At 33.8% G+C, this 18,320-nt stretch overlaps 5 protein-coding genes across 5 annotated transcripts; 3 read left to right on the forward strand and 2 right to left on the reverse strand.

The window, feature by feature from the left end:
* Positions 1-29: 29 nt before the first annotated feature.
* On the forward strand, positions 30-1,640 carry K444DRAFT_472383 (uncharacterized protein; the record flags this gene model as incomplete). Its single annotated transcript, XM_024872893.1, has 2 exons — positions 30-323; positions 372-1,640. Coding segments are annotated over 2 exons (1,563 nt in total), but the record flags the coding sequence as incomplete, so codon positions are not given.
* Positions 1,641-2,160: 520 nt separating this feature from the next.
* Positions 2,161-3,034, reverse strand: K444DRAFT_166194 (uncharacterized protein). The gene is made up of 2 exons (XM_024870695.1): positions 2,564-3,034; positions 2,161-2,507 (listed from the first exon to the last, which is right to left on the reverse strand). The coding sequence occupies exons 1-2, from the start codon at positions 2,615-2,617 to the stop codon at positions 2,244-2,246; spliced, it is 318 nt and encodes a 105-aa protein (XP_024743111.1). The 5' UTR covers positions 2,618-3,034; the 3' UTR covers positions 2,161-2,243.
* A 583-nt stretch (positions 3,035-3,617) lies between these two features.
* On the forward strand, positions 3,618-4,263 carry K444DRAFT_166202 (uncharacterized protein). Its single transcript, XM_024870696.1, has 3 exons — positions 3,618-3,758; positions 3,822-4,128; positions 4,174-4,263. The coding sequence occupies exons 2-3, from the start codon at positions 3,853-3,855 to the stop codon at positions 4,228-4,230; spliced, it is 333 nt and encodes a 110-aa protein (XP_024743112.1). The 5' UTR covers positions 3,618-3,758; positions 3,822-3,852; the 3' UTR covers positions 4,231-4,263.
* A 2,128-nt stretch (positions 4,264-6,391) lies between these two features.
* On the reverse strand, positions 6,392-7,134 carry K444DRAFT_166224 (uncharacterized protein). The gene has a single exon (XM_024870697.1). It carries the CDS (start codon positions 7,028-7,030, stop codon positions 6,578-6,580), a length of 453 nt encoding a protein of 150 aa, XP_024743113.1. The 5' UTR covers positions 7,031-7,134; the 3' UTR covers positions 6,392-6,577.
* A 431-nt stretch (positions 7,135-7,565) lies between these two features.
* Positions 7,566-9,146, forward strand: K444DRAFT_624715 (uncharacterized protein; the record flags this gene model as incomplete). Its single annotated transcript, XM_024882439.1, has 7 exons — positions 7,566-7,581; positions 7,649-7,710; positions 7,741-8,114; positions 8,148-8,391; positions 8,781-8,808; positions 8,944-8,949; positions 9,133-9,146. 7 exons carry the CDS (start codon positions 7,566-7,568, stop codon positions 9,144-9,146), a joined length of 744 nt encoding a protein of 247 aa, XP_024743114.1.
* Positions 9,147-18,320: the final 9,174 nt, after the last annotated feature.

Consider the following 18,320-nt stretch of genomic DNA (forward strand, 5'->3'; position numbering starts at 1 on the left):
CTTGATTCGAAAAAACGATAATCATCATGGACGTCTATACAAATCTCCCCTCTAACGCCTACATCCTGAATACCCGCTTCACAGAGCCAGTTACCGGCCTGTCAGCGACCGCTATCAAGAGGTCCCAGTATGGTCTCCTTATCGCTGGTTATCAAATCATTATTATATTTGCGATCAGTGGCATTTGGCAGCTAGCGTCGAACGTTGTATTCTTGCTGTTCCCACTCCGTGACCGTCAGATTCGATTCATCGGTCTTATTGCGTTTTGGAACGCCCATGATCCGTGGTCCGCAGTGTATCTCATGACTTCCTACGTATGGAACGTGCTCGGGGAGAGGCAAGACGTGCACAAGAAGGCAAACACCAGCCAGAGGGGGAAGCCAACCGCTACGGGAAATGACTTCTGGCTGGGTATGTTGCTACTCCTCACAGCCTTCCTTCTAGCAGTGGGTGGTATTGTTGCAGGTATCTTTTACACGGACAGCCTTCAAATCGGACAAGCCGCACCTGTTCACCCTGCCTCCGTATTCCTACCAAACATAGAATTATTCCAGGGTGATCTTGCTACAGCCTTGAGGTACCAAGCCGCAGGTGCTCCATCCGTTTTGCGAGCTCTAGGAAGTGCAGAATCGGTTGATGACAACACTCGTCGCCAATCCGTCAGTATTGGAGCACCGAGGCAGCTTCCCGACAGCAACGAAACGCATCCGAAATACAGCATGGACTATAGCTATACAATCACAGCGGCAGACTTCGGTCTGCAAACACATCGGGGCCTGGTGCACAACGTGAAGGGCAGGTGCGAGACCACATATGACTGGCTACATCCCCTGGATGTTGAGGGCTCATGGCCGGGATCAATGGAGGTGTACTACCCCTGGGACGACACAGCTTCAGCGGTCCCTGTTGATGGGCCTATGTGGCCTGTGCGAGGACATCTGGAACTGGCAGCGATCACACAACCCCAGAGCCTTGAAGGCTATAGCTCCAACCAAACCTACGCCCTGATCATCAAATCCGCCAACGTCCAATCTTATTCCTCGACCACGGATCCATGGTATTTCACCGAACGTATCGATAGCTTGAACTCAAACTTATCCAAAGAGGTAACCATCACGGCGCCTTACCGCGTCAAACCGGGACGCCCCGCCCTTTCCTGTTGGCAAAACACAGAGTTCTGCTTCAGAGGAGCGTGCAGCAGCCGACTATTCGAGAACCACCGCGCGGATCGCCAAAATATTTCCGAAGGACTACGGGATATCTTTACAACTCAATTTGCGAACCCAATGATTGTATCAATCGGACTTGCAGCTGGCGTTTCTGCACTAAGGAGCTTTGTTGGATCCGTTCGCGGCACCATGATCGACGCCGCGTCTGCAAAGATGCAGGATGAAGTGACACGTCTGGTCTTAGCGGGCTATCTTGCTTCAAAAGAAGTCCTCCGCGACGTGACGTTGATGCAGCGTGGCGACTTCGAAAATTTCTTGCTCGACGACAAGGGAAACCCAAAGCCTGGTGCAGCTGACTTCGTGATCAAGACTGGAGATGTTGTCAGTGTCCGACTGGACCTCTTAATCCTGGCTCCTGTAATTTGCGTTGTGTTGTGGGTGCTGGTTGGCTTGTTGACCCTTTTAAAGAGGGTTGGCCAAGGTAAAGAAGGGAGGTTCGCGCTGCGCCCGAAGGCACTGAGAGCGACGGATTTATTTCGCATTATGGATGAGGAGGCTTCGTCTCGATACAGAGCCGGCAAAAGCGAGATAGAGTCGACCGAGACGAACTGGTATAAAGAGAAGACCGGGGTGCCGGTTCTGCGTGAAGAGAGTGTCGTAACTCCGCACATTTTCTATAACGACGAAACAAATCGAGTCAGCATTCGGTTTACTGGGGATCCGAACAGGAACGCAGCCGCCTCGAATACCACCCCGAACACGACTCCGAGTACCGTCTCCAATACTGCACAAAATGGAGCCACAAGCAGCTCATCCAACAACCCCTCTGCCACCACGACGGAAGTTGAGTTGCAAGACTCTCGGCAGTCTGGGAGCAGACAGGCTGCACTTCCTGATCTGGGCGCTTAGTAGAGAAGGGGGCGAAATCTCCTGGGGTTCTGCATGTTGGGCGTGGTCTTGATGTGCAATCGGCCGCGTTGAATGTTGATTAATTTTGGAATAGATGAGGAACGTTCTGCAGAAAGAGGGTTTGTTTGTGGATAATGTTTTTGAAAGCATGGAGTCTTCTGTCCGTTAGGAGAGGCGAATTATCAACACCTGCAGAACGTCGCGGGTTATCGAATCTGTCCGATCACCAACCTCCTTGGAATCGGATGCCGTAGGCTCGTCATCCAGAGCGTTCTCCACAGGAGTTGCAACCGGAGTTACTAAGGATTCGCGGCTGGTAACTCGTTGCACTGCTTCTAAGAACGAACGGCAGATAGAAGGGTGGCGGGCAAAGTAGAGAGAAATAGCGCTCTGCTCGCTCTCTAGCCATTTGACGAATCCATCAACGGCCTAGATCAGTAAGTATGTCAGGAAGCTGGAAGAGAGAAGACTAGACGCGATTATACCTGACCTATACCTTCGGCTGGCAACCTGTTGTGTTTATGGGAAGGCGAGTTCATGATAATAGGTCTCGACCTGTCTGCAGGTTGAATGATTGAGGATGTTGGGTTGACGCAATATTTTTTTGAGGCAGGATGGCCGATTGGCTACGAAACCTGTCCCCCAAACCTGTCGGCCCCAAACCTGTCGCCCGCAAACCTGTCGGCCCCAAACCTGTTGCCTGCAAGCCTTTGCGTCGAACTTCCGCTACGAGTAATTCAAAAAGATGTTACCGTATCTCCCCCCTCGTCCTCCCCTCTTCCCAGTGCTTGATCACGTCTCGAAGAGTAATTTAAGGAGTCTTCGTGAAGCTTGAATCTAATAATATAACTCTTCATTCAACCTTCAATTGAAGCCAGCAAAGCTCTTCACGAAGAGCTTGGCAGGTCACGTGCAACGGTTCTGAGGTTTAACCTGGCGCTCGACATCAGCAAAACCTAAGGGTGTGAACGAGAGAAAATAAGAAGTCAGCCAGCAATCAAGTCAGCCAGCATTCGAGTCGGTAGTTGTGTGGAGGAAGGACAGGATGGAGGGTGTTGGAATATCAGTCATGTGATATTCGACTGACTGCCCCGCAATCAGCCGCATGTAGCTAGACCCACTTGGATTGGGATATGAAGCCCTCTGGGCTTCATCCCCCTTTCTAAAAAAAATCATCAATCACCTACCACAACGCAACTGGCATACCACGTATCATGAAGAATTACGTGTCGTGCTTAGCGTTACGGGTGATCCGACACTGATCAGTCTTGTACACTACAGATCAGAAGATCCGCGATATTGTATACGGGCGATTCGGTGGCGACATCAGCGGTCGCTAAACCCGGGGGGCAAACCGGAGTACTGAGATAAAAAGTACTCAGAAAACTCCAAAAAATCTATAGGATTGGTATCCCAAGCTCGCTGATCACGAATATCTACTCAAAAGTTTTCTTTTATGCCGTTGTTGTGGTGAAATAAATTTTTGCGGGTTGAGTGGTCTGGGCGGTTGGCCCGTGAATACTTCCTACGAGTACCGAAGCCTCTCAGCTGAACTTGCGCCACATCACCAAATATCGAAGGCAACGCTTTCTTTCACTCTCTACAACTGACAAGAATCTCTTATCCCTGGATATCAACAGTTGACATCATGACAACAGCATAAGTCACACGGCCGACTACGTGAGGATATCTCATCTTCCTTTTGCCACGAGGCTGTGCTGACTTTTGCGCTTTCTGCTGAAGCATTGACCTTTGGGCAACTGCAGCAGCCCAGATGAGCGACGAAGACAGAAATAACATTGACTTTAGCTGTCCCGACAAGCTCAACATCTTGTCTTGTGTACTCCAAGTTACCGAGCAGTCAAAGCAGGAGTGTATCAAAAAAAGATGGCGATATACGAGAAAGAGTGGAGAGACTGTCATTTTCGTGGATTTATTTAGCAAGATCGTCAAGTGGATTGATCTTTTCAAACAAGTCGGGGACGCAGCTGTTCAGTATGATCCGGTTCATGCTGCACTTCCTTGGGCTGGTATTCGATTTCTTCTGCAGGTTGGTGATATTGAAAATGGCGAAGACATTACTAAACTTCTATAGATTGCCGTTAATGACTCCGATAAATTTGCTTTCGTGCTCGACCTGTCGTGGTCCTGAAGTCAGCCCGAGCCACTTCGGAGATGCAGTCTGTTCTATTGTACAGGTGAGGCATCTGTACTGCGTTCAACGGGGCAACGAGGCATCTAGGAAAGGAGAAATAGGCAATTGCATGGGCGAGGCGAAGAGTGATGAGCATTGTTTATTGTAGAGGCAGGAAAGCTGTGCAATACACGTGCATGATGATATCAATGATGCCATGGTCATTGTACTAACGGAACCTCTCAATACGCTCCGTGACCTTCTCTTTTACGTCCCACTGCTCGAGGGCTTGTTTTATTGCAGCTCTCTTGCTACTACCTGAATTCGTAACCTGACGTAACTCAGTAATCACCTTACTCCGTCTCCCCTCCAAGTCTTGAAGTTCGCTGCCGTCCTCATATTCACCTTTCCCTCCGCAGATTTGCCAGATGCCAAGCATGGTGGATGCAACTAGAGTACAGGCTTGGAGGCCATATGCCAGACTCGCTTCTGTAGAGGATATTGTAGGTTTGGATTGCGACCTGCAGCATTGCGTTCCAGCCCATTCGCCCCAGTCTTCTGCAAATCCCTTCGAAGACTCCTGCCTCCCGCCTCCTGCCATCTTGTTATTTATATATACCCAGTCACTATGCTTGAGCTGTGTCGGTGAGAGTAGTGTGTAGAAATATAAAGTGTGCGTTGGCTCGGCTTGTTCTTTGCGTTGCGTTACGTTATGATCGATGATCGAGTCTATTAAATTAATGAACTTCTCTTCTCATCTTTATGAAACTAGAGGAGTTCGCTGGGGATTAATTCTATAGTCGGAGGAGGCTTAGTACAGTATACGTGTGGGCCATGGTGCCGCTCTGTCCGGAGAGGAGACAGGATAACTCTGGTTGTAATTGTGGTATTAATACTGTTTATCGCATCCTTCGTCACTATGACTCCTTTTCTCGACTTTGTCTGCTCTTCGGCAAGTAGATATTGGGTGATCTCGCTCATATCTGCTGTTAGTCCCAAGTCAGGCACGCTTTGATCGGTAAGATTCGACGCATCGCTAGCGAGCCAGGTCGTAGATCAGAGATGTTTTTGAAGGTTGAATACTCACTATCGAATTTTAATAGGTGTTATAGCGATTATTCGGTATCTAACGATACCTCTGAGTTCAGGTTATCTAATGGCGATATCGGCATCCCATTAGCTAGTGGTTTTGCTATATAATTTGAAGCGTTTGTTCCCGCGGAGCGGAGTTGGAGTTGTGAAGTTGGGCGAAGTCACGTGATCACAGTGTTCTCTCGTTTATCCGAAACCGAAAAAGGTGGCAGCTGGTTTTGGATTGACCAATCAGACACACTGGTCAACTTTGGCTCGTGCTTGTTTTGGACCAGATTTTGGCTCGATTTTGGCTCCATTCTGGCTTGGCGATCTTTTTGGCTGTAGTTTGCAATTCAACTCCCTCCGCTGGCTTCAATTCCAGCCTTTGCTATGCCAGAGGCTGAGGATCAGGTTCAGAACCTGACCTTCACCTCTGGCTCCACAATCTACCCCTCGTCTATAACGTCTGATTCTGCTCCACAGTCTGATTCTTACCCTGGTGCCACAATCTCCTCGTCGACAGCAGCCATGCTGCTCCCACAACCTCCTCGTCGACATCGTCCGATTTCCGCTCGCATTCCGAATCTGGCCTTCTGCTCTACTCTACGGCATCCACCTCCACAATAGACGACCCGCTGGTCGACAAACGACCTCGAGAGACGATTCTCAGGGTCAAATCGATTCCCACTCTCTTCCTTTTCTGTTATGCTACACCAGTCTGCATCTACTTCGCCATATCAATGATTTACCTAGGCGACTTCTAACCTGTCTCGCCTCGAGAGTGGATGATTCACTCGAACAAGAAAACAATAATGGGACACAACAGAGCACGGATTTCAATTTCCTTCGGGAGACCGGCGAATATGCGACAGCAGTAGCAAGTGGGTTCTTCTCGTAAGTCGTAATTAGCACGCCCATTCCGGATGGATTAGCACTGGCACAGAGGCCAAGCTGGGTTTCTTTGGGGGTGGAAGGCGCGAGAGCGTCTCTTCTACATGGAAGGACGATATCTCAAGCATGGAGCCCAATGGGAAGGATCCTCTGACCACTCAGACATGGCGGCTATACAGCAAGACAAAGAAGCAGCTGCCAAATCAAGAGCGCATGGAGAGCTTGACTAGGCGCCTGCTGGCTATGAATCTACAGAAAGCGGAAGCAAGAGGGTGCTGCTTGGTATGTTGGAATTTCACAATGCTTGAGCAGATGATATTATTTTAATTGATTCAATCGAGATTGTTACGGCGGAACTCGAACGTACCAAGTTGGATTGAGGGCAATGAACGTACTCAGATTAGAGTAATAGGCAACAGGATGCTATAAACCTCGACGAGTTCATCTTCACCGATAGCGTTTCAACTTCAACAAGACCACTACAGCAGAGCACCTGCTTCCTCTCATCCGAGGTACAACAAGCGGCGTCAGCACGTAGCCTTTTCTCTCTCCAGCATCCACTCGCCTTTAGCATCGTCCCCCGCGAGGGCTCGTCTGTTCCGGGCTCACTCCTACTTGATCCGCCCCTGCTGGGCAGCACCGATTGCGTCGATCTGGGACGGAGGGAAACGAGGAGGAGTAATGTAACATTGGTGGTGAATGAGAGGCCCAAGAGCAGCGTGGCATGGTCTCTTTTCTCGGGACTGACAACCAGAACTTGAGCCGCGCAATTGCTACAGCAATATGTTTTTCTAGAATTCCAATGCGTTACTGAATTTCGAAGGCTTCGTGTGAGCCGCAAGCTAGCACCCATTACGCATTAATTTAGATACAAGACGTAGCAAGAACAATGGTTAAATAGTCAGCACAACTGGGCTGATCCACATAGGCAAGACGGTCTCGTCGAATGAAAGGAAGCAATACCTCCGCGACCAACGTCGTCGCCGCGGAAGACGCCACGTTCGATAGAGATTGGCAGGCTCCGGTTGAGCGATAAGAAGGACCTGACGCCGTCTGAGTCATGGACCCGACTATTCAAGCGTTTGCTGCTCATGTCTGGCACGGCAATCTGGGGCTCATTCGTGTCCTGACTGTGGGAGTGTGTAGTTCGCATGGAGGTGGTTGTCGTGGAATTCCCAAACAGTGTTTGGGAGTCTTGGGAAGTCTGGTTGGTGATTGGTCGCTTCCGCTGACTCAGCATTCGGAGGGTTCCCAAACATTGTTTGGGAATTCGCTGCCGCAGACTCATCCATCCCAAATATTTGAAATTTGTCCAACCAACGCATATCCCACTTCAACTCGCCGTAACATCCTCGCAGCGCTAGTGGCCTGTTCAGCAGTGCTTCAAGATGACCGGCTACAAACGTGTGTTTTTGGGCTGTTGGGTGTCGTTAGATGAACAGGACTGACTTTGCGAGGTCTCTCTGGACAGTTCTACTGTCGAAGAAGTCTCTGGACCATCCGACCAGCAGATCGATAGTATCTTCCAGGCGTGTAAGTCTCCTGTGAAATCCGAATAAACAGACTACTGACTTGTCTCTTGTCCGTTACTATCGAGTCGAGATTCGCCGCGAGGGAGATACACCCTCTAATCCTATTATCATACTCGAAGACACCCTATCCGTCACAGTCGCGCCTGATACCAACACACCGCCTCAGAGCCCTCCTCAACGGCCCGAGAAACGTCCTCGACCAGACAGGTATAACGGAATAGCGAGACATGGCTCGAGCAGAAAAAAGAAGAGACGTCGAGGCGGATCTCGTCAGAATTTCTCTCCAGAGAAGATCGACTCGCTTAACCTCTCAGACGATCCCGACCACAGTGCATCCCGGAGCACCTCCGGTCTAGGGGAAATGCCGTCACCCTCAGAGTCTGCTATACTCGAAGAGCATTCCCTGTAACCGAATAATGACATGGCTCTGGTTGACAGCCATCTACCAGTTGAGAACTCAGCCTTTATTGCTGAGGAGAGTCCGCAGCATGTCTCGCCAGTTCCGGAGACGTTCCCAACTCAGGAAAAAGCAGACCCTGCTGCCTTTATTAATGAGTTAGCGACCACATTAGGGGCTGTAACGGGATCAGCAAGCTCCATTATCTTAAGCTTATTACCCGAGGCGAATACGCAGCCTGAATGCCCGGATCAAACCTGCCCTCTTGTGGCCTATATACATCTAGTGAGTACAGTCAAACCCACCGATAGCACGCTAAGCCCAAATGCTAGTGGACATACCCTTGAGGTATCTTAGTAGACCTCACTTAATATGCCAGATTAGATAACATTAACTCATTGCCTAGCTTCGCATGATTTGATGATAAGATCGTCCTTAATTGTATCATAAACGAAACACAGGCCGGTTTCTAAAGAGATACAAGAGTTATACCTAGATAGTAATACTATACCGACTATATTAGGCATAATCCAGACAAGCGTAAAGTATTATAAGAAGATAGCTAACTTCTAGGATAGAGATTACTTAATTATAAAGGTATTTAAGGGTATAGGCGTAATTATAAAGCTTCCCGTAGATCTAATAGCCTATTTTAATCTTATTATACGTAATAGAGTAAAACTATAATTAAAAAGGAAATAAGTAAGTCTCGAGAATTACTAGATAAGTAACTTATAGAGAGAAACTTTTCGATATAACTACGTTATAAAAGTAGTAGAGGCTAATATTTAAGTATATTATAGAGAAAATTCTAGGTTAGCTACTAATACTAGTTAGGTAAAGGTAAAAGCTATAAAGGAACTTATTAATATTATTTTGAAAGGAAAAAGTAAGGAGAATTACCAGAAGTATTATTATTTTTAAAAGTTCCTCTATAACATATATATAAAAGATATAAATAACGAGATAGAAGATACTAAAGCTCATATATAAAAGAATAGTTTAAAATATATTTTCTTATTCTAGATAAAGGAATTTAATAAATATTTCTTTAATAAAATAAAAGATATACTTTAAATAGTAAAAATATGAAATTAAGTATATTATTTTTATATAAAGAAAGTATAAATGAGAGTATTTACTAAGCGGGCTAATAACTTCTCGGGTAGTATTAATTTATACTAGATTACTATTAAGAAGGTATTAAAAGTTCCTTTACTAAATTAGGTAAATAGATTACGAGTACTAAATAGAGAAGAATAGTAATTATACTTAGTAAACTTTAATTACATATTATAGTTAAATAAGCTATTATTTTAAAGTATTATAGAAATTCTTTAAGATAGTATTAATAATTAATTAGAATATAATTATGCTATTTATATATGTCTTATATCTTATAAAGGGCCCCTAAGTAAAAAGTAAATATATAATAAGGCTCTTGCCTCTTAGATAATTATAGCCCTATACTTAGTTATCCCGATATTACTAGGGAACTTTCTTAGTATTATATTAAGATAGCTATAATATACCCTAGAGCTTAGATATTTTAATAAAGTTATCTAAGGACCTAATCTAAAATTATAGCTTAATTTCTTAAAAATAACTAGTAAACTCAGCTATATGAGATTAGTAAACTTAGGTACTAAGGCTAATATTACCTTAATTTAGAAAAGATATAATAACGAATATAATATGAATTAGTAAGTTAAGATTATAATTACTAAAGAAATCTAGCTTTTTAAAGAACTTATCTAGCCTAATTCTAATACTATAAGAATTTATTTTTAATAAATTACTAATATAAGAGCTAGGTTAATTTTAGTACCTAGCTAAGATACTAGAAAAGCTATAATATTAAACTCGTATATTTCCTTATAATACTACTTTAGTATAAGTATACTTTAAGAAATTAGTTTATAGACTAGAATTTAATTTTTGAATTAATATTAATTATTACCTTAAAGCTATAAAATTAATAAAAAGTCTAAAAATAGCTCTGGATTTAGGAAACACGCGCATTAATTAGAAGAAAGAAAATTTAGGTATTAAAAATCCCGAAAGCTATTTTTATAAATATAAGAAATTAGAGGCTATTATTAGTTTAGTTAAATATACTATATATTAAGAAAAGTATTAAGTAACTTAAAATATTATTTATAGAGATTATTTATCTTTTAGATAAATATAAAGCCTGGATTTATCTAGGGTTATTAGTCTAATCTTTAGCTTAGGATTATAACTTATAATTATTTTACTAAATATATTATTTCTTAATATTATAATATTATTAATTTTCTAATAATAATCTTTATTATAGATTACTTTATATCTATTATTTCTTTTTTATAGATATAATCTAATACCTATAAGTATAACTTAGTAATATAATATCTAAAAATATATTAAATCTAAATATAATAAAAGTAAGGAAATTAAATCATACTATAAGATCTATTTTATTTCTATCTAGGATATAGTATAAGGAAACCTAAGAAATTTAGCTTTAGTAATAACTAGTAATACCTAACTCTTTTAGCTATTAATATAGAAAAGCTATTAGATAAGAAAACTTATTATATATAGAAATTATTCTAGAACTATTACTAGGAACTCGAATTTTTTTATTTCTATATCTTTTAATACTCTTATATAGAGCTTAATAATTTAAGGTATTCTAATTATTAAAAAAGAAATAGAAAAGTTTATTTAGCTTTTATAGATATTTAAATTTATATTTCCTTATTTTTTCTAAAATATTACTAATTAGGGCTATAGCTATAGGTCTTTTCTCATACTTCTTATTCCTAATACCTTAACTCAAATACTTTTTAATATTAAGTATTTCTGTCTCTTTAATAGTATTTAATTTAATACTTTTATAAATTAAGATCTTATATAATATTTAATCTAGAATAATATATTAAGGTTTTAACTTTTCTTTTATTACTTGTTTTTAGACTTAGTAGGCTTTATATATATAATATCTAGTTACTTATATTATCTAGAAATAACTTCTTTTTATAAAGTTAGTTAAGGGATTTTCGGGAATAATCTTATTAATCTTATTTATATTTATTTTATTAGAGAAAGCTTGTTAAGAAAAAGGATATAAATAATCTAATATATTATTAGACAGTTTTTAGGGCTACTAGTAAATATTAATATAATAGAAGTATTACTTATAAAAATCTAGAGATAATAATATTATAGCTATTATATAGCAGGCCTATTTACTAGGTTCAGAAATCTGCCTAAAGCCTTAATAATAGTTATACTAAGCCTATATATATTAAGGCTTATTATTTAGTTATTTCCTTACTAAAGCTCTAGTACTTTATAAGAGTTTATTTTAACTAAAGTATATAAATTATTAATAGTTTTAGTAATACTAAAATTACTAAGTAAGTATTTCCTATAATAATATAATATATTTAAAGGCTTTATATCTCAATATATAATAGGCAAATTATATCTTAATATATAATAGGCGAATTATATATATATATATAATCTAGTCTAAGGGAAATCTAGGGAAGTATTATTATTATTATAGTTTATTTTTTTTTTAGGATTTAAAGTTTATAATTTACTAGTAAAAGCTTTCTTTATAAACTAGTTAGAAAATATTAATATTATGTTTTATAGACTAATTTTAGAAATATAGGTATTAGAGGATATAATTCTAATAAGTTATTAGTATAAGCTATAATTTAGTAATAGAATAAAGAAGCTTATATAATATAGTTTCGAGAATAAAGCTATCTTAGCTTTAATCTTTAGCTTAAAGTTTTTCTCTATAATAATTCCTAATTTTAGTATTAGCTTAGGCTAGATAATTTTATAAGTATAATAATTACTAATATATATATTAATAATCTCGTATATATTACTTTATAATTCTTTACTAAGCTATTTTATTTTTATATATCTAATCTTATTACCTAGTTTAGATTAAAAAAAAGTATTTATTCTAGTATTATAAATACTTAACTAAGTAGATCTTAGGTTAAAAGCTAATATTTATTATAGAGTTCCCTTATATATTTTCTTATACTTTTCGGGAACTAGTTAGTAAATAAATAATAGCCTCTTTTCTATAAATACTTTAGGATCTTATATTTTCTATAGTTTTAATTAAAATTTAGTATAACTAATTTGGAAATTTTACTCGTAATCTAGTAATATAACGTATTATTAAGGGCTCTTTTATATCTACTTAATTATGTTTTTATTCTAGAATTATATATTATTATATATTAATATATTATAAAAAAGAAATTCTCTAATTACTAGATAAAAATTAAAATAGTATTAATTAATTTTTAATTACTTATTATATAATATTATATTATTTATTAAGATATACTAACTAAATTTAATAAGATATCTAGGTATTTTTAATAATAGGTAAAATCTAATTCTTAAGAATTATTTTAAAGAATTATTAGGGTTTTATTTTATATATTTAGAATTAAGATTATCTCAAATAATATCCTTAGTATTTCTATTTTCTAAAATAAGATTAAAAATAGTTCTAGGCTCATCTTAGCCTATAAAAGTACTAGTATTAAACCTATTAAATAGTTAGTAGTACTAAATTTGGAGATTAGTTTAACTTACTAGTCTTTATCTTATAAGACCTATAGCTACTTTTTTTACTAAGAATCCCGCCTAATAATTTTATAATAAAGTTATTTAAAGGCCTTAGCCTTTCTCTTATTATAGATAAGTAATATATAAATATTAAAGATACTTATAAAAAAATATGCCTTATTTTCTTAGTGCCTAGTTTCTTATTTCTTTACTTATAAAAGCCATATAAGAATAGAGAAAAAAAATAAAGATTTTCTTTAGAGAATATTAATAGGAATTCCTATTATCTCACGGATTTACTAGCTAAGGGAATTCTTATTACCTAGTAATTTACTTTTTCCCGAAAAGAACTTAACTAATCTTAGAGTAAGTAGCTCTTAAAAAATCTAGCCTTAAGTAAACTATTTATTATTCCGAAAAGCTAAGCTATATACTAAAATATCTAATAAGTATATATAATACTAAGCCGCGTTATAGTACTAGTAAAATATAGAATTAAGAGCTTTTATAAGTTTAGTAAAATTCGATTTATTAATATAATAAGTATTTATTTAGATATACTAAAGGCTATTTCTAATAGCTTATTTCCTATAGAACTAGATTTTTCTATAGCTAGCCTTATTCTTACTAATATTTTCTATTAAGTCTTAAAAAGTAATTTCTTTATTATTTTTTCCCTAAATATATAAAAGTATTATATAAAGAAAAATATTATTAATAAGAGATTTAGTTAAGCTAACTTTACTATTATTATTAAGTTCTAAAAAGTATATAATTTATATATAAGTCCTAGAATTTCGGGTATCTTAAAGAATAAATAAAGTTATTAAAGAAAATAAAGACACTATAATAAGCCCGCTCTTATAATAGGGAATAATAAATAAATAAGATATTATAATAATAGAATAAATATAATAAATTATAAAGGCTTAGTAATAATTAATCTAAATTATAAAAATAATAGAATTAAACTTAAGTATATATCTTTATCTAGTATTTAATATATTAATAAAAGGCCTAATAATACTAGGCCTTAAATCTCTATAATAGGTAATAAATCTCTCGATTATTACCCTATTATTTAGTAAGATATAGGATATATGTTATAAATATCTAGGAATCTTAAATATAACTATAAGCTAGGATCTAGACTATATTAGAGCTAAACTAGTTAAATTATTACCTAATTAGATATAAGAGAAAAGAAAGAAACTTAAAAAGCTAGGTTAAGCCATATTATAAGATAAGATATTATATACTAATACTTAATAGTAAAAAATAAGGCTAAATTAGGAGATTTTATTAATTAGAAATACCCTACTAATATTAAGGCCTATACTAAAGGTAGCGCTAAAACTTTTTATTTAATATAAATCTATATTTTTTACTTAAGCTATATATTTAAGTATATAGCTCTAGATATATAGCCTATTATTTTATTCCCGTATTTCCTTTAAATATAAGTAGAAATCGAGTAAAGGAACTTAAGAAAAAAATTTACTAGGCTATAATTACGTAATAATTCTTAATAATAATTATTATTCTTAGTTACTTAATATATATTTTATAAAGCTATTATTTTTTAAAGTATTTTATATTTAAGTTATTATTATTTATATAAGTATTTATTACCTAAAATTACATAAGACAAGGAAATAAGTAAAGAGAATATATTATTTTATTAAGACCTTATATCTTACTAGTAGCTATTTTGGCTTAAAAAGCTATATTTCTCCTAGTAATAAGAAAGAATATATATATATTAAGCTTTTTAGATAAATAAGTAATTACTATTTTATAGAAGTATCTAGAGATACTACTTTTATAATATTTCTAAATTAGGGACATTTATTTCCTAGTATTTTATTAATATAGAAAGAATTAGTTAAAAGAAATAGGAAAAGTACTAGTAAATACCTATATAATTAATTAGTTAGATAAATAAGGCGAAACTAGGCTACTAGAAAAAAAGTATTATATATAATTATAGTAAGTTTAGCCTAGAAATATAATTAATAAAGATTTAGGTATATAATATTTTTATTATTACTAATTCTTAATATCCTAATTACTAGCTATAAAATATTAATATATAATATTATTTCTTAATTTTACTTTATATTTTTATATTTATAGCTCCGAGCTTACTTATACCTCGTAATATTAATATAGCTAGAATAGTTCTATTATTAATTAAGACTAGTAATAATCCTATATTTATAAATAGTAATATACTTAATAATAATACTTATATAGAAAAAGAAATACCTAAGCTAAATAATCTAGAGAAATAGCTAGTCTAGGGCTAAAGATATTACGGGAAGAACTAGTATCTAGAAGTAATAGCTAGCTATAAAGCTACTTAGAACACGTAATATAAAGAGAAAGAATACGAAAGAATTAAAAATAAGAAAATAAAGATAATAAGAAAGCTTTAAGAAATAAAACCTTTAGAATATAAATATTAAATAAATAAATATAATTTTTAATTATAAGAATATACTAAAATATAAATTAATAATTTAAATAAATCTTTTTTTATAAAAGTAATTAAAAGTAATTAGAATACTATTTCTATTTTTCTCTAGAATAGAACTCTATAGCCTATTACTATAAATAGTACTAATACTTATATAACCTATTACTAATCTAAATAAGTTACATTAATTTTTATAAGAATTCTAGTAAATAAGAAAAGTACTTCTAATATAATTAATATTAAAGTTCTTAAGTTAAAGTATAGTAAAATAAGATAATAAAAAATATATAAGAGAAAGCAAGTAAGTTAAAAACTTACTAATAAACTAGTTAAATATAGTATATTTATAAATTAAAGAATAATACTAGTTCCTAAAAACCTATAGTATAATTCTTTAATATATAAGCGTAATCCTATAGGCCCTTATAATAAGAGGAAGTTAATAGTAATTAAGCTTATAAAGTACTAAGAAACTTTAAAATCTAAGTAAGAAATTATATATTATTTAAGATCTAAGAAAAAATCTAGAGGCTAAATATATGTATTTAATAGCTATTATAGTTTATATAGGATAAAATTACATAAAGTCTAGTTATCTTAATTTATTATAAATTAAGTAATATTAGTTTTTAGGAAATATATAAAAGTTTATCTAAGTAAAGCTTTATTATGAGATATTTATTAGGTAAAAGTTATAGAAAAGTATATTAAAAAGAAGCTAATAAATAATATTAACTAGGGCCTTCCTAGAAAAAGGTAGCCAGGATCTAGAATTATTAAAGAAGAAGGCTTTACTAATATTAAGGTAAATTAGTATAATTATTTTATATTTTATAGTAAATAAGTATAGATAATTAAGGTAAATTATATATATAGTATATAATACGGAAACTATTATATAGTGAGCCCTATATATACTTATCCTATTACCTATTAGTAATAGGTAAGTATTTATAATTATATACTTAATAATATAAGAAATAATCTTAGTTAGTATAGTAATTATATTACTATAGAAAATAGAGAAGCTTTAGTATATAAAGGAAATAATAGGCATAATAAATAATTAAATATTAGGCTTTAAATTAGGGAAGAAAATAATAAGATAACTTTAAGATTAAAAGGAAATATGACTTATTACTAATAAGCTTTTTATAAATCGTGAATTATAATAGTAAATCTTATATATAATAGTTTATAGCTTCGAAGTTAGTAATAGGGCCTAAGTAATATTATACGTAATATCCTATAATAAAGAAAGGCACTTAGTTAGTAATATACTAAATTTTCTTTTATAAATAGGAATTATTATATTTATCTTATTATTTCTTAGATATTATTTTTATAATAATTCTTTTTCCTATTATATTCTTAATTACTTAAGCTATTATTTTACTTAATATCTCGTAATAAAGTAAATTAAATTATTAATCTTATCTCTAAAGAACTAATTAAGATTAATAATAATAAATAAAATTAAGAAGCTATTAGTCTTATAAATATAAGAATTCTATACTAAAAGTATTATTTATAACTCTATAAAAATAAGAATATCTTAAAGCTCTAGATAAAGTGAGTTAGTTTCCTAGATCTAAGTGAAATTACTAATATTCTTAGATATTTTATATATTATCTAGCTTCTCTAGTCTAATCTAGAATACTATTTTTTAAGTAATAAGCTCGAATTTTTCCTTAATATCTTTAAAGTAATAATCTATTTAGGTAAGAAGTATAAAGATATAATTATAGGGCTATAGGCTAGGCTATAGTATTAGTTCTTATAATACTATTATAGGAAAAATATTTAGTAAGTTTATTATAAGGCTAGATTATTAATAATACTATATTATTTACTAATTATTACTAGATTAATTTAGTAATTAATTAGGAAAGTAATAAGAGTAAAAATGTTTTCTTACTAATATATCTCTTTCCTAACTAGACTAACCTACTAACTAATAGGCTATAATACGTATATTATATTAGTACTAGCTTATTATTCTAGTAATATATTATTATAAGCTATGAATTTCTAGCTTAATATAAGTAACTAGAAGCCTTTATATCTTAGAAATTTCCCTTAGTAATTATTTTCTTTATAATATATAATTCGTACTAGTAAGTATTATAAAAGTTCTATAATATAAATAATATTTATAACTAAGCTAATCTGCTTATAGCCTATTAATATAATATATAAGAGGCTACTTATAATAATATATCTATACTTAGAGCTAGTAATAATATATTAATATAGCCTTTAGTATTATTAGAACTTTAGAAAGAAACTATAACTAAGTTTAGAAATATATAATAGTATAATCCCTAGATATTACTTACTCTAAACTATAGTAATTAGTATATAAATAAAAGAAGAAATATAATAATTCTTAAAGCCTAAAGCTAAAGTACCTTAGTTTAACTTTTTAGCTATTACTTAATAATATAAATAATAAGAATATTAGGCTATAATAAGACTAAGGATAATTAATAGATCTATAGCTAAGTAGCTTTTTTATATATAAGAGCTTTTTAGATATAAGATATAAGTTATTATAATATTTTTATTAGTATATATAATTAAGAGAATAGTATTATTAGGAGAAGTTAAATACTAATAAAAGAATCTAGTCTAAGATAATATAGTTATATAATACTTATGCTATATTAGCTACTTAAGGGGGAAAATATAGTAGCTCTAAAGCTAGTATATATATATATATAAAGATAATAAATAGGGGCAGAAGCTTTTTTTATATAATACTAAAGCTAATCCGAGAATTAGTATACTAATTAGGGAAAAGGCTAGATAATTAAAGGTTTATTATTCTTTTCTTAATCTATACTTAATAACTGAGTCTAGTTCTTTATTTATATTTAAGATAAGATATCTAGAAAACTCAGAAATAATTACTAGTAGGATCCTAAAGCTATAGAGTATTAAAATTACCTAGTTATAGGCTTAATAATAAGGAACTAAATAGACTAGCTATTATTATATATTTTAGCTATCTAGAGAATTAAAATACTTCTTATATAGGATCTCGCGGCTATTAGCTTTTATATATCTAATATTATTTATATAAAAAAATATATTTATATTATCTAATAATAATAGGGATATCTAATAACCTTAGCT

This window comes from Hyaloscypha bicolor, assembly GCF_002865645.1.
Source record: "Hyaloscypha bicolor E unplaced genomic scaffold K444scaffold_15, whole genome shotgun sequence".
NCBI lineage: Eukaryota > Fungi > Ascomycota > Leotiomycetes > Helotiales > Hyaloscyphaceae > Hyaloscypha > Hyaloscypha bicolor.

Bases quoted from the DNA above. Each gene is read 5' to 3' on its own strand.
- K444DRAFT_166202 (XM_024870696.1), top strand. From the start codon at position 3,853: ATGAGCGACGAAGACAGAAATAACATTGACTTTAGCTGTCCCGACAAG. The intron at 4,129-4,173 runs GTTGGTGATATT...AAACTTCTATAG, and splicing joins GTATTCGATTTCTTCTGCAG to ATTGCCGTTAATGACTCCGA.
- K444DRAFT_166224 (XM_024870697.1), bottom strand. From the start codon at position 7,030: ATGGGTGCTAGCTTGCGGCTCACACGAAGCCTTCGAAATTCAGTAACG.
- K444DRAFT_166194 (XM_024870695.1), bottom strand. From the start codon at position 2,617: ATGAACTCGCCTTCCCATAAACACAACAGGTTGCCAGCCGAAGGTATA. The intron at 2,508-2,563 runs GTATAATCGCGT...TTACTGATCTAG, and splicing joins CAGCCGAAGGTATAGGTCAG to GCCGTTGATGGATTCGTCAA.